The sequence below is a fragment of the Neofelis nebulosa genome, chromosome 1, assembly GCF_028018385.1.
Source record: "Neofelis nebulosa isolate mNeoNeb1 chromosome 1, mNeoNeb1.pri, whole genome shotgun sequence".
NCBI lineage: Eukaryota > Metazoa > Chordata > Mammalia > Carnivora > Felidae > Neofelis > Neofelis nebulosa.
The window spans coordinates 104181443-104203370 of NC_080782.1; the positions used below are offsets into that span (position 1 = coordinate 104181443).

The following is a 21928-nucleotide window of genomic DNA, read 5'->3' on the forward strand; positions in this document are numbered from 1 at the left end:
GCCGAAATCAAGGGATGGACGCTTAACTGTCTGAGCCACCCAGGTGCCCCCCAAATTTGTCATTTTAAAGTGCATAATTGGGTGCGTGGGTGGCTCAGTTAAGTGTCTAACTCTAGGTTTCAGCTCAGGTCACAATCTCACATTTTGTGGGTTCAAGCCCCACATCGGGCTCCACGCTAAATGGCACAGAGCCTATTTGGGATTCTTTCTCTTCCTCTCTCTCTGCCCCTCCCCTGCTCACTTGCACTCTCACCCAAAAAATAAACTTAAAAAAAAAAGTGCACAACTAGCTGGCTTTTATTATACTCACAAGATTGTGTAATCATCATACTTCAACTATCACTAATTCCATATGTAACATTTTTATTACCCCACCCAGAAAAAGTCCAGTACTGTTAGCAGTCACTTTCCATTTTTCCCTTCTCCTAGCCCCTTGGAATCACTAGTTTACTTTGTCTGTATGGTTTTGCATATTCTGGGCATTTCATATAAATGGAATCATACAATATGTAGCCTTTTATGTCTGGCTTCTTTGACTTAGCATATTGTCTCCAAGGTCATCCATATTGCAGCCTCTACCGGTAGGTACCTCATTCCTTTTTATCAAGTAATATTCCACTATGTACCACCTCTTGTTTATCCATTCCATCATTTGCACAATTGGGTTGTATCCTTTCTGGGTCTTATGAATTATGTTATGAACATTTGTATACAGGTTTTTGTGTAGATGTAAGTTTTCAATTCTTGGGTATAGAGGGAAATTTCTGGGTCCTTTCGCAACTGAGTTTAACTTTGCAAAAACACCAAACTGTTTTGCAAAATGGTTGCATTACTTTACATCCCCCTCCCCCTGTCTACGTAGTAGGGATCTAATTTCTCCACATCCATGCCAGTACCTGCTAGATGAACACTTGTTCATCTAATAGCCATCCTGTGCATGTATAGTAATATTTCATATTAGTCTTGATTTACATTTCCCTGATGACTATTGATGTACCTACTAGTCATTCATACATCTTCATTGGATCCCTAATTTTTTTTTTTTTTAAGTTTTATTTAAGTAATCTTTACATCCATTGTGGGCTTGAGCTCACGATCCTGAGATTAAGTCACATGCTCTTCCAACCGAGCCAGCCAGGCACCCCTGGATCCCTAATCTTTTTAAAGCTTGCACATAAGTCCATATAGGATGTGCTATGATTGGTTTAATCTGTCCCCTACTGATAGACTTTTAGGTTGTTTCCAGCTTTTTACTATTACAATGTTGCCAAGAATGGTAAGAAAGAAAGGTACCTGAGAGGCTCAGTTGGTTAAGCCTCTGACTCTTGATTTCAGCTCAGGTCATGATCTCATGGTTCATCGGATCAAGCCCCACGTCAGGCTCTGCACTGACAGCAAGGAGCCTGCTTGGGATTCTCTTTCTCTCCCTCTCTGCCCCTCTCCTGCTCACACGCTCTCTCTCAAAATAAATAAACTTAAAAAAAAAAAGGGTAAGAAAGAATAACATGTATATTACATGTATATATTACATGTATCTTACATGCCAAGCACTCTTAAATACATTTCAAAAGTGAACTCTATTAATCCACATGATACCATCTGAGGTAGGTATTATTATTTCCATTACAGGTGATGGAAACAGGGCACAGAATGAAGTGACACAGTCAAGATCACAGCTAGGAAGTATCAGAGTCAGGAGTCTATCTTAGCAGGCGTTTACCCATTAAGTTATACTGCTTAATGTACATGGAACTTGACACATGAGTAAGTTTATCTGTCCAGTAAATTCCTGAGTAAATTGTAAGCAAAGATAACATTTAGTAGATTCATTTTAATAATCATATATTGCCTATTATATACATGCAAGACTCCAACCAAATAACTGGTGGGGAAAGCCTCAAGTTCTTGACCTTAGGATGATCATAACCTAGTATACAAGGAAGATATACATACAAATGGGCCCTTTAGACAAATCAGGTATACTGTGGCAAATGCCCTACTGGAGATTCTAACATAGAGAATAAAAGAGATAAGTGTTTCCTACTATGAATATCAGAAAAGGATAAATGCTATAGGATGCAGGGCTTTGAAGAATGAGTATAGAGGTAGAGAAGAGAATTACTCAGACTAAGATAATAGCACATAGGTGCTATCCAGTCAAATCACATATAAAATGAGGATAATTACATCATAGGGCTATTGTAAGGATTAAATAAACTGTTTGGCACATACTGTTATTATTTTTAGTAATATTAATGGCTGTTTTGAGAAGACTTCTTTTCATTACTAGAATTCACTAAATTATCAAGTGGTTGCTAATTATCTTAACAGTAAAACTGACTCAAAGATTTTCCTTCAACAGAAGGGAGATTATTATCTAAAAGGGAATCTAATACAGAGCTATACACCTTTTGGGAATTTTAATTAAAAATTAAATATTAATATAATTAAATAAATTAAATATTAATATACTCATTTCAGCTCTAGGTTTTTATTTGAAACTAGTGATAGTGCTTTAACATGTTACAATTATTTGAAGGTTGTAGAAATAACCCCATTTACTGTTTGTCTTTGGTTTTATTCAACCTACTTGTTTGGTTTTTAACTTAAGTAGATTGGTTTAAAATATGGGGCGCCTGGGTGGCGCAGTCGGTTAAGCGTCCGACTTCAGCCAGGTCACGATCTCGCGGTCCGTGAGTTCGAGCCCCGCGTCAGGCTCTGGGCTGATGGCTCAGAGCCTGGAGCCTGCTTCCGATTCTGTGTCTCCCTCTCTCTCTGCCCCTCCCCCGTTCATGCTCTGTCTCTCTCTGTCCCAAAAAAAAATAAATAAATAAAACGTTGAAAAAAATAAAATAAACCTAGGGAGGGGCGCCTTGGGTGGCTCAGTTGGTTAAACGTCCGACTTCAGCTCAGGTCATGATCTCACGGTTCATGAGTTCAAGCCCCACGTCAGGCTCTGTGCTGACAGCTCAGAGCCTGGAGCCTGCTTCAGATTCGATGTCTCCCTCTCTCTGCCCCTCCCCTGCTCATGCTCTGTCTCAAAAATAAATAAAACATTAAAAAAATTTTTTTAATAAAAAAAATAAAACAAACCTAAGGAGATAAAAAGTGTTCTAAATTTTATTTATTTTTTTTTTCTTTTTTATTTTTTTATTTTTTTTATTTTTTAATATATGAAATTTACTGTCAAATTGGTTTCCTTTTTTTTTTTTTTTTTTTTTTCCAACGTTTTTTATTTATTTTTGGGACAGAGAGAGACAGAGCATGAACGGGGGAGGGTCAGAGAGAGGGAGACACAGAATCGGAAACAGGCTCCAGGCTCCGAGCTATCAGCCCAGAGCCTGACGCGGGGCTCGAACTCACGGACCGCGAGATCGTGACCTGGCTGAAGTCGGACGCTTAACCGACTGCGCCACCCAGGCGCCCCGTCAAATTGGTTTCCATACAACACCCAGTGCTCATCCCAAAAGGTGCCCTCCTCAATACCCATCACCCACCCTGCCCTCCCTCCCACTCCCCATCAACCCTCAGTTTGTTCTCAGTTTTTAACAGTCTCTTATGCTTTGGCTCTCTCCCACTCTAACCTCTTTTTTTTTTTTTCCCTTCCCCTCCCCCATGGGTTTCTGTTACGTTTCTCAGGATCCACATAAGAGTGAAACCATATGGTATCTGTCTTTCTCTGTATGGCTTATTTCACTTAGCATCAAACTCTCCAGTTCCATCCACGTTGCTACAAAAGGCCATATTTCATTCTTTCTCATTGCCACGTAGCATTCCATTGTGTATATAAACCACAATTTCTTTATCAAAAGTGTTCTAAATTTTAAATCATTTTATGTTTCTGTAAATAAGACTTCTTAATAAGATATATTTTGTTCCTCGTGAGTACCTTAACAAACTTTGAAGTATGTATAACCACTGATTGTTTTCCTTATGCCCACTCTTGTTGGTATATTTTTTATTTTTGTGGGCGTTTAAAAGGGGTTCAGCCTCACTTCATCTGTATTTCTTTTGAATGTTCTACCACCAATCCCTACCAACATTTAAATTTGTTAGTTTCTAACAAAAAGTCATAGGGGTCAGGGGTCCCTGGGTGGCTCAGTCAGTGAAGTGTCTGACTTTAGCTGAGGTCATGATCTCGGGGTTCATGAGTTTGAGCCCTACATCAGCTCTCTGGTGTCAGCACGGAGCCTGTTTCTGATCCTCTGTCTCCCTCTTTCTCTGCCACTTCCCTGCTTGCTCTTTATCTCTCTCAAAAATAAACATTTTTTTTAAATCTTAAGAAAAAAAAGTCATAGGGGTAAAAACTGCTAAGAAGCATTTATCCTTTCTATGGAGTGGCGAGAGTCCAAGGTAAAAAAAGAATCACGGTTCTTAGTAACTTTTTTTTTAAATGTTTATTTGAGAGAGAGAGAGAGACAGAGGACAAGCAGGGGAGGGGCAGTGAGAGAGAGAGACAGAGAATCCCAAGCAGACTGCACGCTGTCAGTTGAGAGCCCAATGCAAGGCTCAAACTCATAAACTGTGAGAGCATGATCTGCACCAAAATCAAGAGTCGGATGCTTAACCGACTCTGTCACCCAGGCATCCCAGTTCTTAGTAGTGAAAAACAACATCCTGAAAATCATTTATATATACCTATTTATATGTATAAATCGGCTTTTATTTAAAATTTAGTTCCTTAACACTTAAAAAAAAATTTTTTTTCAAAGTTTTTTTATTTATTTTTTTTGGGACAGAGAGAGACAGAGCATGAACGGGGGAGGGGCAGAGAGAGAGGGAGACACAGAATCGGAAACAGGCTCCAGGCTCCCAGCCATCAGCCCAGAGCCTGACGCGGGGCTCGAACTCACGGACCGCGAGATTGTGACCTGGCTGAAGTCGGACGCTCAACCGACTGCGCCACCCAGGCGCCCCGTTCCTTAACACTTTTGATGACATAAATCCCTTTGACAGTCTATATAAGCTATGAACCCACTTCCTCTAAGTAATACAGATATACATATTAATGTAAAATACTGTTTATGTTTTTCAAAGACTCAAAGACCCTTGAAATGCATTCAGAGGTTTGTTGTCTACGGAATTTATTATTATGGAAGGGAGGATTCAAAAAAAATAATTTGTTACACGAGGCTAGTGAATAAAAAGCCAAGTGATCATTTGCTCATCCTGGGGATCCTCACCAGTGCATTAAGCAGAAAATAAATAAAAGACATACAGAGCTATAAGGAAAAAAATAAGGTATTCTCAGGTAACGTGATAATCTATGTAGAAATTCCAAACAGAATCCATACAAAAACTACTTGAACTAATAAGTGACGTTAACAAAGTCACAGGATATAAGACCAATACACAAAAACTACTGCATTTCCATATAGCAGTGACAAACAATTGGAAATTAAGATTAGAACAATACCATTTACAATAGTACCAAAAACATGATCTACTTAGGTTAAATCTAACAAAATATTTGCAAGATCTGCATACTGAAAATTCAAATGAAAGAAATCAAAGATCCAAAAAAGATGTATAAACCATGTTCATGAAATCGAAGATTCAATATTATTAACATGACAATTTTCCCCAAATTGATCTATTAATCCAGCCCCAATCAAAATGCCAGCATACTCTTCTAAAGTAAAAGTTTCCGGGCGCCTGGGTGGCTCAGTCGGCTAAGCATCCGACTTCAGCTCAGGTCACGATCTCACAGTTCGTGGGTTCGAGCCCCGCATCGGGCTCTGTGCTGACCGCTCAGAGCCTAGATCCTGTTTCAGATTCTGTGTCTCCCTCTCTCTCTGACCCTCCCCCGTTCATGCTCTATCTCTCTCTGTCTCAAAAATAAATAAACGTTAAAAAAAAAAAATTAAAGTAAAAGTTGCTGAGTGCCCATTTTGGCAGCACATACACTAAAATTGGAACAATACAGTGAACTTTAGCATGGCCTCTGCACAAAGATGCCAAGCAAATTTGTGAAGCGTTCCATAATAAAAAGAAAAATTGCTAAGCTGATTCTAGAATTTATATGGAAACATGTAGGAGCTAGAGTAACCAAACAATGCTGAAACAGGAGAACAAAGTTAAAAACAACCCTGGTGTACGTGATTTCAAGATTTGCTATAAAGACTAAAGCAAGACAATGTGGCATACTACAATGATGGACACATAGATCAGACCTTGTAACAGAAAAGAGAGTCCAGAAAGAAATCCATGCCTAGACAGGCGATTTTTGATGGAGGTGCAAAAGGAAAATCAATGGGGAAACTAACTTTTTGACAAATAATAGGTATACATATCAAAAAAGTGAACCTCGGGGCACCTGGCTGGCTCGGTTGGTAGAGCAGAAGACTCTTGATTTTGGGGTTGCGAGTTCTAGTCCCCACATTGGAAGTAGAGATTACTTAAAAATAAAATTAAAGGGGCGCCTGGGTGGCGCAGTCGGTTAAGCGTCCGACCTCAGCCAGGTCACGATCTCGCGGTCCGTGAGTTCGAGCCCCGCGTCAGGCTCTGGGCTGATGGCTGGGAGCCTGGAGCCTGTTTCCGATTCTGTGTCTCCCTCTCTCTCTGCCCCTCCCCCGTTCATGCTCTGTCTCTCTCTGTCCCAAAAATAAATAAAAAACGTTGAAAAAAATAAATAAAAATAAATAAAATTAAATTTAAAAAAAAGTGAACTTCAAACTTAACCACATACCGAATTCAAAATTCAAAATGTCTCAGAGACCTATGTGTAAAACCTAAAATATATAAAACTTCTAGATGAAAACATACTAAGAAATTTTAGTGCTCTTTGATTAGGCAAAGATTTATCTGATAGAATACAAAAAACACAAACCAAAGAAAAAAGAATCAATAAATTTGACTTCAAAATTTAAAACTCTTCCTCTCAAAAGACACGTAATACTGGGGGGGGCCTGACTAGCTCAGTCAGGAGAGCACGCAACTGGATCTCGGTCATGAGTTCTAACCCCAGGTTGGCCATGGAGCCTGCTTAAAAAAAAGACTTAAGAAAAGCAGCAGCCACAGATTAGGAGAAATGTAAACACACATATGAAACAGATTTCTATATAAAATATACATGATACTCTTGGGGCACCTGGGTGGCTCAGTCGGTTAACTATCTGACTTGTTTCAGCTCCATTCATGATCTCACGGTTTGGTTTTTGAGATTGAGATTGAGCCCCGTGGTGGGCTCTGGGCTGACAGCACTTGCTTGGGATTCTCTCTCATTCTCTCTCTCTGCCGCTCCCCCACTTGTGCACATGTGTTTTCTCTCTCTCTCTCAAAATAAATAAACTTGAAAAGAATGAAATGTACTCAAATTGGTAGATAGAAGTTTTTTTAAAGACATTCACCGCACATTTATTATGCAATAGTTTAGCAGCATTGCACATAAAGGGTGATGAAAGCCAACTTTAAACTCATGCATTTTTTCAGGGGCGCCTGGGTGGCTCAGTCAGTTGAGCGTCCGACTTTGGCTCAGGTCATGATCTCACACTCCGTGAGTTCGAGCCCCGCATCGGGCTCTGTGCTGACAGCTCGGAGCCTGGAGCTGGCTTCAGATTCTGTGTCTCCCTCTCTTTCCCTGCCTCTCCCCTGCTCATGCTCTGTCTCTCTCTGTCTCAAAAATAAATAAAAATATTAAAAAAATAAATAAATAAACTCATGCATTTTTTAAATAAAAATTTAATATGCATGCATTCAAATCTATGCTTTCTGGAGAAGTCTGATAAAGAAAACAGAGTTAAAATATTTTTAGTGGGAAAGTTCTGAAATATTTAAAAAAAATTTTTTTTCAACGTTTTTTATTTATTTTTGGGACAGAGAGAGACAGAGCATGAATGGGGGAGGGGCAGAGAGAGAGGGAGACACAGAATCGGAAACAGGCTCCAGGCTCCAAGCCATCAGCCCAGAGCCTGACGCGGGGCTCGAACTCACGGACCGCGAGATCGTGACCTGGCTGAAGTTGGACGCTTAACCGACTGCGCCACCCAGGCGCCCCCTGAAATATTTTTAAGGTTAAAGAAGTCTATTTTAAATCGGTCAAAGTTTTAAGTGAAGAAAAACTATTTTTGGTTTGCAAAGCTATTGAATATGCTAGACTAGTAGGCAAATTGACTTTAAAATTATAAATATATTAATCTCTACTGGCACAAGAACAGACACTCAGATCAATGGAACAGAACAGAGAACCCAGAAATGGACCCACAAACATATGGCCAACTAATCTTTGACAAAGCAGGAAAGAATATTCAGTGGAATAAAGACAGTCTCTTCAGCAAGTGGCACTGGGAAAACTGGACAGCAACATGCAGAAGAATGAACCTGGACCACTTTCTCACCATACACAAAAATAAAATGGATGAAAGACCTCAATGTAAGACAGGAAGCCATCAAAATCCTCGAGCAGAAAGCAGGCAAAAACCTCTCTGATCTTGGCCGCAGCAACTTCTTACTCAATATGTCTCTGGAGGCAAGGGAAACAAAAGCAAAGATGAACTACTGGGACCGCATCAAAATAAAAAGCTTCTGCACAGCGAAGGAAACAATCAGCAAAACTAAATGGCAACCGACAGAATGGGAGAAGATATTTGCAAATGACATACCAGATAAAAGGTTAGTATCCAAAATCTATAAAGAACTTCTCAAACTCAACGCCCAAAAAACAAATCATGCAGTGAAGAAATGGGCAAAAGACATGAATAGACACTTCTCCAAAGAGGACATCCAGATGGCCAACCGACACATGGAAAAATGCTCAATATCATTCATCATCAGGGAAATACAAATCAACACCACAATGAGATACAACCTCACCTGTCAGAATGGCCAACATTAACAACTTAGGCAACAACAGATGTTGGCAATGATGCAGAGAAAAGATCTCTTTTGCACTGCTGATGGGAATGCAAACTGATGCAGCCACTCTGGAAAACAGTATGGAGGGCCCTCAAAAAATTAAAAATAGAACTACCCTACGACCCAGCAATTACACTACTAGGTATTTATCCAAGGGATACAGGTATGCTGTTTCAAAGGGGCACATGCACCCCAATGTTTATAGCAGTTCTATCAACAATAGCCAAAGTATGGAAAGAGCTCAAATGTCCATCAATGGATGGATAAAAAGATGCGGTGTATACATACACTCACCCACATATATATATACATATATATGTATATACACACACACACACACACACACACACACACAATGGAGTATTACTCAGCAATCAAAAAGGTTGATATCTTACCATTTGCAACTACGTGGATGGAACTAGAGTGTATTATGCTAAGCAAAATTAGAGAAAGATAAATATCATATGACTTCACTCTTATGAGGACTTTAAGATACAAAACAGATGAACATAAGGGAAGGGAAATAAAAATAATATAAAAACAGGGAGGGGGACAAAACATAAGAGACTCTTAAATATGGAGAACAAACAGGGTTGTTGGAGGGGTTGTGGGAGGAGGGATCGGCTAAATGGGTAAGGGACATTAAGGAATCTACTCCTGAAATCAATGTTGTACTATATGCTAACTTGGATGTAAATTAAAAAGATAAATAAAAATTAAAAATAAAATAAAATAAATACATTATATCTCTTAAGATAATCTTAAATCTCTGAGCATCTAATATGCACAGAGCACTGATCTTGTTCTATAACTGATCTTGTTCTAAGTCTGGTTTTCCATATAAGTAGGGTATGTTTACTTGGGGGAAGTGGGTGGTTAAGAGAAGTATGGGCTGAATCTGGAGAAGAGGAAGAATAAAAGAAGTCTACTAAGGCAAAGAAGGGTTCACTTGTTTGTTTCTAATCCAGAATAATCTTTAAATCCAGCCAAAGTTATTTCAACTATGTTGATATTAGGAAATACTATCAAAATCATTTCACCCAGGCACTGAAGCTATTTGATGGGGTTTCAAGTGACGGCGGGGTTTGGAGGTGACAGCCAAGAAAGAATTCTTGAAGATGTTTTTGGTGCAAAAAATGTGATTTTATTAAAGCACGGGGACAGTACCCGTTAGCAGAAAGAGCTCCACTGGGGTTGTGAGGAGTGACTGATTATATACCTTCAGGTTGGGATGGGGTTAGGGACAGTGTTTTGGAAGCAAGGTTTCCAGGACCTTGAGGGGCTAGCTGTTGTTAGAAAAACATTTATTACTGTTAAGTAAAACCTCAGACATGAGACCCTTCAAATATACAGAAGGAGCCATATGCTTGGAGTATAATTGCCAACATATACTTGGGGGGAAGGGGGTAAAGATAAAAGAGGTTTGCAAAGGAATTTCTATGTGTTTAAGAAGACTCACAGGATCCTAGGGGCAGGGGGCAGAATAATGTTAAGCAAGATTCCCTTTTATCCCCAGCAAAGTACCATTATTGAGGCAGCTGAGCTCCTAAAAGGAGGTCACTCTGCCCGCTTCAAGGACTTGTCAGTGGGCCCTAAGCAATATGGGAATTTTTCATTTGCCTTTGTTTCCCACATCACCATGGCAAGCACTTGAAACCCCTTCATCTTGATGAGGGTGATATTAAGGCTCCAGGAAACGGAGTCTATAGGTTTCTGGAGGTTAGACTATGGATAAGATTGTGTTTTCCTTGCAGTTTACTAAGTTATCTGTAAAATGAAGGAGGTTCCTGTCCTGCATGACTGTGATCTCTATCAGTCAACCATTTGCTTTCCTTTCCTTTGGTCTTGGGTAGCCATGGGCATCTGGAGTATCACACATATCCCACCTTGGAGGGTGTGAGGGTGTATGTGTGCGCGCTGTTATGGCCCTCAGCTTGCCACACGCTCCCTCATCACTACTGACTCTGAACGTTCTGGAGGGTGGGGGATGGGGGGTGGAGGGCAGGGCCCGCCTCTAGAAATCCACGGAATCAGTTCCCAGTGGCAGCTCTTTCCGCCCCCCTCTTGTTCCTTCCCACAGCCACGCCTCTGCCCCAGAAGTTCCTCTCGCCGGTAAAGCCCTCCTCGGTTCTTAGTACAGGAAGCCTACTTTCCCGGTCCACCTGAGCCGCGGAACTGATTCCCCTCGGATCCCTCTGTCCCTTACCCCCTACACACGTCATGTTTGCACCATCTCATTTTCACCTTTACTGAGCGCCCGCGGTCTTGTGTCTCTCGGTCTCCGCGCTAACATTTCTAATTCGGTGGCTCATAGGGGGCAGACCTCAGGCTCTGCAGCCGGACGGAGCTAACATCTCCGGCGTCAACCGATCAGCTCACGCAGGCAGCTGACCAGACCAGCGGGGCCGGGCTCCGGGCGGCCTCGCCCCTCCTTCCGGTCCCCGCGGCGCGCGTGGTCACGTGGCTGGAGGGCGGCGACGCGCGCGGCGGGGAGGCTCGGCGCCAGGTGAGCGCGCCAGGTGGGGTGCGAGGGCGGTGGGGGTCCTGGGCGCCCGGCGGGATTCCCTGGTCCGGTCCCCTGGTCCGGTCCCCGCGACGGGCGTTGCGAGGGCGCGTGGTCAGGCAGGGCTGGTGGGAACGGCGGGTGGGGAGGACCCGGGACCCGGGCTGCGCAGATTCGTGCAAACACGGCAGGTTGTGGACAAGTTGGCACACTGGCTGCTTTTTTCCCCCCCTAACCGCTAGTTTAATGGTTAAAAAAAAAAAAAAGGAATAGATTTGAAAGAATCTGTTTCTGCCTTTTCCCTCTCCTGCTTTATTATTTTTTCCTATTCGTATTGAGCCTTAAAAATATGTGTCCTGCACCAGAAAAAGGACATCAGTAGAAATGGCTGCGGAAATCCCAATAAAGTCTGTGGTTTAGTTAATTCCATGTGTCAATATTAACTTCTTAATTTTGGTAAATGTTAACATTAGAGGAGTGTGAGCACAGGGTATACAGGCGCTCTGCACTATCTTTGCAACTTACTGGAAATCTAAAATTATTTTCATAAAAAGTTTAAAAACATAGTGCTACAGTGTTGTGTAGCAGGCCATTGTTCACCAGGGAGGGCTCAAGTTAGTTCCTCTTTGCCAAGCCTGACAGGAATTGGGTGTCTGTTTGACCATTGTGTTTGCTAGGGCAAATGTCAGGCTAGTGGGTGTGGATGTTTCTAGTCCAAGATTTCTGGGCAGGAGTCTGTTTTTCTTCATTTCGGTCTGTCAGCGTTCTTTGGACAGGTCAGTGAGTTAAGGATACATCGAGCTACTGTAGGGGCGTGTGCAATACACATGTCAGGAAAAAGGACTATTAAAAAGGTACAGGGATGCCTGCCTGGGTCTTCTGTGAGAGCGGTCATGAGTTCAAGCCCCGTGTTGTGTGTGTAGATTACTTAAATAAATAAAAACTTTAAAAAAATTAAAAGGTACAACACAGAGCTAGGAAAGCTCAGAGATCACGTCTGGCTCAAGGGTGTCAGGAGGGCTGCTGGGGGGAGTGGCTGTCATTAGCTGCGGGGGACTACAGAGGAGTCAGCGTTCCTGGCGTGGAGATGAGCACCAGCAGACTTGAAGGTGACTGATTGCCCTGAGGAGGCCTGGGCACAGGTGCAGTCCTTTTTTTTTTAATGTTTACTTGTTTTTGAGAGAGACAGAGAAAGAGTGCAAGCTGGGAAGGGGCAGAGAAAGAAGGAGACACAGAATCTGAAGCAGGCTCCAGGTTCTAAGCTGTCAACACAGAGCCCAATATGGGGCCCAAACCCACAAACAGAGAGATCATGACCCAAGCTGAAGTCGGACGCTTGACTAACTGAGCCACCCAGGCACCCCAGTGCAGTTCTTCTTAATGGAAGCACAGAACATGTCCAGGAAGCAGTGACAGCTGACACGTGAAGTAAAAATGAGCCTCGTTGTAGATAACAGGGTGACACTTTAATTATATATGGCATGGGAGCCATGGAATGTTTTAGGGCAAGAGGGGGGCATCTCTGGATCTGTGCTTGGAGCAGCAGTGTATAGGATGACTTGGGGACTATTGGTTTCACCTGGAAGAGGTAATAAGAAATCCAGCCAGGGCTATGAAGTTAATATCCAAAGGATATGGTTTCAGGAGATTTTGTGCGCCTAGACATCTTGGCATCTGAAGGGATCAAGGAAAAGAGAAATCCCAAAGTTTTGGACCTGGGTGTTTTGGAGCATGGTTGAAACGTTTGCAGAAATAGAGGACTCAGGATGAGATAGATCTAGGGTGGGAGTGGGAGGGCAGTGAGTTTGTTTTTGAACAGCTGTGTTTTTTAAAATTTTTTTTAACGTTTGTTTATTTTTGAGACAGAGAGAGACAGAGCATGAATGGGGGAGGGTCAGAGAGAGAGGGAGACACAGAATCTGAAACAGGCTCCAGGCTCAGAGCGGTCAGCACAGAGCCCGACGTGGGGCTCGAACTCACGGACTGCGAGATCATGACCTGAGCTGAAGTCAGACGCTTAACCGACTGAGCCACCGAGGCGCCCCTCAACAGCTGTGTTTGAATTGCTGGCAGGATATCCAGCTGGAAATGTGTAAGTGTGTTTAATAGTGGAAGCCAAACAGAGCAGGACAGAAAGAGGAAAAGGAGCCTGAGCAGGCAGACATGGGGTGGTTCCTTATTCCTGTAGGGTTTGAGGGGCTAAGGTCAACCAGGGGTCTGGGCGTGGCAGATCAGTAGTGTCACAGCTTCTGCACAGGTGGAGGAGACCCAGGAGCAAGACTAGATCTTGGATTTAGCAATTAGGAAGTCAGTGGTCCCTTTTCAGAGAGTTGTTTTAGTGAAGAAGTAGGAAGATTGCTCACTGTCTGTAATTGGTTCATCCTGTGGCCTTTCCCAAGCGACCAGAACACCGGGCCAGGAGCCAGAGATATGGCTTCTAGTTCTGGCTCTTCCACTACCCGTGTAATTTTGGGTCAGTCATGCATAGCTTTTACTAGCATAGAAAAATAAAACCAGAAGGACCCTTTTATTCCTAGCAACACTTAATAGTCCAAAGAACTAGTGTCCCATGGGGCACACACTGGGAAAAGATGATCCAGAACCATAATTTTAGAGTCCTAAAGAACCAGAACATCTTGCCCAATCCTCCCATTTAACAATGGGACTAATACTCCCAAACTCTAATTCAATAAACATTGACTTGAAATATATCATATCAAAGGTTCCCAAAATAACCCTATAAAGTAGTAATGCTTAAACTCATTTTGGAGATTGGAAAACGTGCTCTGAGAAGTTAAATGACTTGCCCGAGATCACAGAGCAGCACTTGGTGGAGTGAAATTTGAACTCAGACCTCCTGAGTTAGAGCCTTCTCTGTCACACATCCTGCTGGGCCTCCCTGGTTGTCAACATTGAATATATTTAAAACTGGCTGAGTGGAACATTAGTAACTTCTAACATTTTCCCTTTCTTAGAAGAAACGTGTTCTGAAAGTCAAGTTTGGCTTATTAATGTTAAGTATATAAAAAAGGGGAGAGTATACAGCCACCAGTTCCCAAAGTTACATTTTTTAAAACAGTAAGAGTATTGGATCATGGGAAAGCTCATTATGTTAACTGTGAATAGCAGAAAGGCTAGAAAGACCAGACCATGAGACCTGAATTTCTGTGGCACATTAAAAAATATTCTTAGCCACGCAGCCCAGCCACCAGAGCCTGCTGCTACCCAAGGCCCAGGTGATGCCTGCAACACATGCTGCTGGGCAGAGACAGCCATGGGGGCCCAGGCAAGTAGATGAGACAGGACTGCACGGGAGAATGAGCTGGAGTGAGTGCCATGCTCTCATCCACGGCTGCTCCAACACCCTGTAGAATCTGCCAGGCCAGGCCCCACTCAGCAGGCTGGGCCCCTGTGTAGGCCAGGATCTGGGCTCCAGAGGATTGGGGGCTCTCCTATCCCAAGAGCCCACCCTGTCCCACCTCCTAGGAGCCCAGGGTCCCAGGACCGAGCCCCACCTGGGCTTTGTGGACAAGAATTCTGGTCACCCCACCCCTCCCTACTCCCAAAGCATGCTAACCCAGCACTGGATTGGGAGCTGGGCAGGGCTGGGGCATTTGGGTTTGGGGTTGGGGCTGGCCCCAGGACCACCATCCCCAGGAATGCTAAGACGCAGGCTCCAGGATGGACCATTGATGTACAATAAATTTCAGATGACCTTTCCAAAAAATTACATATATATTCTTAGCTAATACTGTGATTGCTTACTCTTTCCTCTTACTACTTTTTTCCTTTGTGTTGACCAATTCCATTTTCTCCACTGCTGGCTGCCTAGCCCTGAGCATACCCTCCTTAACAAAGGTGTGAGAGTGCATTTATAAGCAGGAGTTTGCATTAGAGGTAAAACATAGCTCCTTAGGGATTATTTCCTGTCTATCTTGATGAATAAAAATAGAAAAACTTACTTATTTAGGAAATAAACTTGTAAAGGAACAAAGATGATTTTATAAAAATTTGGGGGGAAAAAGATTTTTACTTTTAGTACTGTTTGATGTCATAAATGATAGAAACGTGGTTTATTCTGATGTAACGCTCATTCAGATTCTTCCAGTGACAGAAAGCAGTAGCTAAGAGTGTCACAGTGTCTCTGACATTAGGAGTCAGGATTCAGAATCTGGTTCAACCTCTCGTTAGCTAATTGTCTATATTTAATAACACTATTGTCCTGAAAGGTGAAGATTAAATGGAATACTCTAAGAAAAACATTAAAATAGTGCCTAGCACACAGAAAAGAAACAACAAGTGCTATTATTATATCATTGAAAAAGAAATTCTTGCTGATTTAGAGCATCCAGCTTAGTAATTTGCTTATCTAGAAGGATACAAATGATCAACACATTTCTCATCTTGTCCCCTAATGCAGTTAAAGGTCCCTTATTTTTTGTGTTTAAAAGTTTTTAAACCTATTATCGAGGCATAATTTACATATAAAATGCACCATTGTTAGAATGCTGAGTTTTGACAAACCATCACTCTAGTCAAAACCAAGACTTTTCTACCACCTCCCAAAAGTTCCTTCCTGCCCTCTGCAGTCAGCCTTCCACCCTAGGCAACCACTGATCTGTTGTCCGTTATATATTAGTTTTGCCAGAATTTCACAGAGGATGGGCTTCCTGTGTTAGCATAATGTCTCTCAGACTCATCCACGTTGTAATGTCTCTCAGACTCATGCACGTTGTTACATGTATTAGAAATTCATTATTGCTGAATATATTCTGTTGTATGGACTTAACAATTTGTTTTTCTGTTGTACATCTGGGTTGTTTCCAGTTTGGAGCCCATTTGAGTAATGCTGTGAACAGTCATCCATACATCTTTGTGTGAACATATGTTTTCATTTCCCTTGGGTAAATATCAAAAATACAATTGCTGGATCACTTGTTTAAAAGAAACTACCAAAATTTTCCACAGTGGCTGTACCATTTTATACTCCTGCCTACTACATATGTCTATATCCCCAGCAATACTTAGAATTGACACTGGTATGTAACAGACTGTCATTGTAGTTTAAATCTACAATCCCCTGACAACTACTGATGTTGAGTGTCTTTCTATCCAGTTACCTTCTTTTATGATGTTATGTCTTCGAATCTTTAAGGGCCTTGGCTTTCAAATACTGAAAGTATATGGTACTTTAAACCCTAAAAACAACAGAAACCTCTTCAACTATGTGTGTGTGGGGGGAGGGGGGGTGGTTAAGTTTGTTTATTTGTTTGTTTGTTTTGAGAGAGAGCTCATGAGAGCACATGGAAGGGGCAGAGAGAGAGGGAGAAAGAATCCCAAGCAGGCTCCACACTGTCAGCACAGAGCCTGATGCAGGGCTCAATCTCACAAACCGGGAGCCAAAATCAAGAGTTGGAGGCTTAAATGACTGAGCCACCAAGGTGCCCCATTTGTGTGGTTTTAATAGTGGAAGAATAAGAGAAACATCTCACTAAAAAATGCAAGTTTAAGATTTAATTATTTTTTAAAGTCCTGGTAAGCAATTATTTAAATAGCAGGATATATTTAGAAGAGATGTCAGATGTATGTATGTATGTATTTATGTATTTATTTATTTTTTTTAATGAATCTTGGGGCACCTGGGTGGCTGAGTCTGTTAAGTGTCTGACTTCAGCTCAGGTCATGATCTCACAATTCGTGAGTTTGAGCCCTGTGTCAGGGCTCTGTGCTGACAGCTCAGAACCTGGAGCCTGCTTCAGATTCTCTGTCTCCCTCTCTCTCTGTCCCTTCCCAACTCATGCTCTGTCTCTCTCTCAAAAATAAAGATGAAAAAAAAAAAACAATAAAAAATGAATCTTGAGAAAAGGATGAGATATTTCTAAACAACTACAGCAAAACAGCTATTCTGAAATGCCTGGTGGTGAAAGTTCTTCCTGTACTACTGTGTATAAGAGAACAAGGCCGAGCATTTAAGGTGCTCTGCAGCCAACAGGTAGGTGCCTACAGTGGTCCTTTGTCTTCACATGGGGAGGGCTCAGTGGTGGTAATTTCTCTGTAAGGCATTTTTATCTGGAATGTTTTCTTCTGGGAAGAAGGGCAGGCAGTTAGCTTCCCAGTATTCAGGTTGGAGTCTTGCCGAGGTGACTATTTTTCTGCCCTACAGGAAGGGAATTTGTTTATTCCTTCATTCACCTTATTTAAAAAGTATTTATTGAGCTCTGATTATGTCTCAGATACTGTTTTCAGCATTGGGAATGCAGTGATGATCCCAAAGACAAAATTTTCTACTCTTATGGACCTTACTTTCCACTTTGGGCCATCTTGAGCAGGTTTGGGCTCTGGCAGAGGAAAAGTTTTAGGTCACTCGGCCTTTTGAGAGGCATCATAGGCAGGGCAGAATCACCTTTGGCTTTGCTAGGCTCCCACTTTTGTACTACCTCCTGCCTTTCAGTGGTGTGACTTGAAAAATGAGTAAAATATAGAGGGCTATGTTAGAAGGCCCTAAGTGCTAGGGGAAAAATAAATCAGGGAAGCACGAGGAGGAGGAGTTTGCAATTTTAGATCTGGTATCAGTCACTGAGGTGTCACTGAAGGAAAGACCCATAGGAGGTGAGGAACCAGTTGAGCAACTGTCTGGGGAAGAGTGTTCCAGCCAGAGGGAACCCCAGCTCTGCGCCAGGAATGCTGGGGAAGCCAGCCAGGGTGGCCAGCCTAGGAGGGCATGCAGTCAGAGGCGAGCCATCAAAAGGACTTTGACTTCTATGCTGTGTTGTGAAAACAGTGGAGGGCCTTGAACACACAGTCTGATAAAGAGAGGGGGTACTTCCTTCCTTCCCACCTATCATCATCTCAGGTACAAAAACCCTGCTGTGTCTGCAGAAAAACAGAAGATGTTCCCATAGCACAGAGGGCTACAGGACAGGCTATCAGAGCCATGAGCACCTGAAGTGCACGCAAGGCCATGAAGGGACGGGGGCAGGGTGCTCTATGTACTCCCTGCAAGTTCCGTTTTGCAGGGATTCCCTGAATTTCACGTAGCTCCTAGGCTGGTGAAAACCAAACCCCTTCTCTTTCCTTGGCAAAGTCTGATTTGCTTTATCCTGATCAGTAGATTACTGGGTTCAGTAAAAGGTTTTCCTGCTTCCTTATAATTCACTGCAGTCTTTGAAATAAGAGGCTGAAGTCCTTAAATGTTAAACATCTTGAACCGGATTGCAAGAGATGTTTGTGTGCTGATGCATCGCTGGGATAGTCGTGCCTGTATAATAGAGAAAGAAACTTTTCTCCCCTCGAAACCCCAACTTTATTATACTGATGGTTTTTAAATTGTTTCTCTTAACCACAGATACCCTGTTTTTCCTTATGTTAAATACGGCATCTGGCTGATGAGCAGGGTGGTGAGGCCGCCGAGTGAGGCAGAGGTGCCGACCTGGGAAACCGAGGACGATGACATGGCAGAAGGCGACTTAGGGTATGGCCTCGGGAGAAGGCCCAGCAGTATTTATGAAGTGCAAGTTTCACATCTGTCTACATCTAGAAAAAGATCGGATGGAAAGAACTTTAGCCCTCCCCCCTTTCCAGGAATGAGGGAAGAAAGAAGTGGTGCCATTTTTCAGTATTCCAGGCATAAGAGCTCCCAAGATACACACCCTGAAGAGTCCAGCACTTCCCACCACAGAAGACAAAGTAGCACTGGTAAGAATGCCTCGATCCCTCTCCCTCCTTCTTCTCCCCTGTGGATTTCATCAGTGCCTTCACCCTTGCAACACATGACAACAGGTCACTGTAGTGGATTTTGAGAATTCATCTTTATTTGCCTCTTGGGATTGGTGATAGTACAAAAGTAACTCATGTTTTCATTTCCAAGTATTGCACAAATTGTGAACTACAGTAGTTATTCTGCATTAATACAGATATGTTAGTGATATCAGTGATTACCTACCTTGCTTTTGTGGGTGTGTGATTTAGTGGTGTGTGTTATCTTTTTTTTTTTTTTTCTTATTCAAGTATTTTTTTCTTATTCAAATATTTATTTGGTACCTGTTAGGTGCCAGGGGCAGTTCTAGGCTCTGGGAACAACATTAGTGAACAAAATAGTCTCCATGTTACAGTTCACATTCTAGTAGAGGAGAGAAAAAATAAATCTCCCAGTAGTTAAGTGCAGGCATAGTGAGTATCTGGAGGGGTCGGGGCATGCTATTTCAGGCAAGGGTCAGGCCAGGGTCACCTCTCTAAGGAGGTGGCTTTTGAACACTGGAGTGAACTGATGCCCAAGCCTGGTACTTATCTGGGGAAGGAGTATTCCAGGCAGAACATGTATGCTTCTGGTTATTTTAGGAGTGTCATGAAATCCTCCCTCTAAAAATTAATCTTTTTTAAAAGTAACTTTTATACCCAATGTGGGGCTTGAACTCCTAACCCTGAGATCAAGCATTGCATACTCCATGGACTGAGCCAGCCAGGTGCCCCTCAAAAAATGAATCATAATTTATCATAACCCAAAATCAATTATGCCATTTATTAAGGAAAGAACAAAATTCAGAATCACACTGTGATAGAATGTTACAACTCCAAAATGGTTGGGAGCCCAGGGGTGACTCCATGCCTACATGGTGGCACAGCTTTTATCTGGCTGAATCTTTTGTAATCCATGTTGTAAAACTTCCCCCACTAGAGTGGAACAGACACAAATTAGAACAACATGAAAATAATGTAAGAAACATGGTTTTAGATTTGCCAAAAGCATGTAGCAGATGGGGATTTTATCACCATCTTTCAGAATCCTTCTTGAAATTAGCATGGGATTATTTATATATTATTCTTTTAATTCCTCATCACGTATAGAGGATGGGTTCTGCTTTGCAAGCAAGATGTTGAAAACAGTACAAGATGCTAAAATACCTTTATAAAAATATGAGGAAACCACTGGGATATAAATATGTGACAGTAAAAGTATGAGCTCCTGTGTTGTTGGGTTACAGACTTTTATCTCAAATTAGCCTGGTCCTAGGTAAGGATATTGTATTGGTTTCTTATTGCTAATAGGTCATTTCCAAGTCACCACAAATTTAATGCCTTAAAAATTTTAACACAAATTTATTATCTTACAGTTCTATAGGTCAGAAGTCCAAAATGGGTTTTACTGGGCTAAAACCAAGTTGTTGGCAAGGCTGCATTCCTTCTGGAGACTCTAGGGGAGAATCCATTCCTGTGCCTTTTCCAGCTTCTAGAGCTCGCCTGCATTCCTTGGCCCATGGCCGCCATCCTCCATCTTCAAAGGCAGCAATGGCTGTTCAAGTCTTTCTCATACTGCTTCACCCTGACACTGACTCTCCTGCCTCCCTGTTTCACTTATAAGGACCCTTGTGAGTACAGTGGGGTCACCTGGATAATCCAGGTAATTAATTTAATCCAGTCCTTAATTTAATTACACCGAAAAGTCCCATTTGCCATGTCTGTCCAGGTTCTGGGGATTAAAATGTGGGCATCTTTAGGGCCCTTGCTCTGCCTACCACAAGGATTACTACAACGCAACATGTCATTGCCAAACCAGTGTCACCTGTCCCTCCTTGGAGCCCCTGTCATCAGAGTAAAACCAAGATTGAGGTTTTGCGTTGGAAACCGCCATAGTGAAAGTTCAGAACAGCAAAGAAAAAAATTGTTTCGAGAAGTTTTTAATGTCCCTCAAAATACTCTTTCTAAAAAATCTTTTCTTCCTTTTACTTCTTCTTAATCTTCTTGCTTGTAATTTACCACTTTAATGTTTTTCTATTGCCAGTGAGACCACAATGAAAATGAAGCTCCTGGGAAGCTCAGTTTAATGTGTCAATTGATCACATTAAGGAGAGAATAATTGAAGTTACAGGAGACTTCTAGTCATTCTCCTTGGAAAGAAATTAAATTCAGGTTATTTCTTAGATATTCATATCACTGTATTGATCAAACTTAAGCCAAACACCAAAATTTATTTCACTCACCAACATTCATGTTTTTAAGTACTGTTTTGCATGTAATAATTAACCAATTCATTAACAACAGTTTAGTAGAGACTCCTTTTTTTAAAGTCTTTTTATTCAAAAGTATGTGTCTTTTCATTTGTGAAATGTTTTAAGCTACCTATTTTTTACCATTATTTGGTTTGTTACAGTTCTTTCCTCTTGGCACAAAGCTGCATTTGATATTTTATAAACAGATGTGCTGTACTCAACTAGTTAAAGAATGTATTGAAGTGGGTTTTTTTTCCCCCTTAATAGATTCTAATTCAGAATTGTCAAATGTCAAATTAAAGCAACGTCTTCATGATGCTTTAGAGGTAAGTCTTATGGCTTCTATAAAAAGTCTCATGAGGCACTTGGGTGGCTCAGTCGGTTAAGTGTCTGACTTCGGCTCAGGTCATCATCTCACAGTTCATGAGTTCAAGCCCTGCGTCAGGCTCTGTGCTGACAGCTCAGAGCCTGGAGCTTGTGTTGGATTCTGTGTCTCCTCCTCTCTCTGCCCTTCTCACATACTCTCTCTCTCAAAACTAAATAAACATTAAAAAAAAATTCTCATGAGAATATAGCCCACTGATGG

At 42.0% G+C, this 21928-nt stretch overlaps 2 protein-coding genes and 1 non-coding gene across 8 annotated transcripts in view; 2 read left to right on the top strand and 1 right to left on the bottom strand.

The window, feature by feature from the left end:
• The window catches only part of CDK7 (cyclin dependent kinase 7), a 93048-nt gene that overhangs the window by 10241 nt on the left and 60879 nt on the right, over nucleotides 1-21928 (bottom strand). Inside the window, exon 12 of one of the 4 annotated variants that reach the window (XM_058730460.1) lies at nucleotides 19146-20026. The exons of 1 other annotated variant lie outside the window; for it this stretch is intronic. In XM_058730460.1, the coding sequence (XP_058586443.1) occupies nucleotides 19962-20026 (65 nt within the window). In that variant the 3' untranslated portion in view covers nucleotides 19146-19961. Of the gene's footprint in view, nucleotides 1-19145; nucleotides 20027-20423; nucleotides 21241-21294; nucleotides 21879-21928 lie in introns of those variants that run through there. 2 more of the 4 variants (XM_058730491.1, XM_058730434.1) reach the window with 2 other exon arrangements.
• On the top strand, nucleotides 5883-5989 carry LOC131489564 (U6 spliceosomal RNA). The gene has a single exon (XR_009250657.1). It is a non-coding gene; the product is annotated as a U6 spliceosomal RNA (small nuclear RNA).
• Nucleotides 10949-21928, top strand: part of CCDC125 (coiled-coil domain containing 125) — a 31735-nt gene continuing 20755 nt past the window's right edge. Inside the window, exons 1-3 of one of the 3 annotated variants that reach the window (XM_058730408.1) lie at nucleotides 10949-11359; nucleotides 18702-19051; nucleotides 21610-21668. In XM_058730408.1, coding sequence (XP_058586391.1) covers nucleotides 18742-19051; nucleotides 21610-21668 — 369 coding nt within the window. In that variant the 5' untranslated portion in view covers nucleotides 10949-11359; nucleotides 18702-18741. Of the gene's footprint in view, nucleotides 11360-16211; nucleotides 17349-18701; nucleotides 19052-20609; nucleotides 20722-21609; nucleotides 21669-21928 lie in introns of those variants that run through there. The other 2 variants (XM_058730416.1, XM_058730421.1) reach the window with 2 other exon arrangements.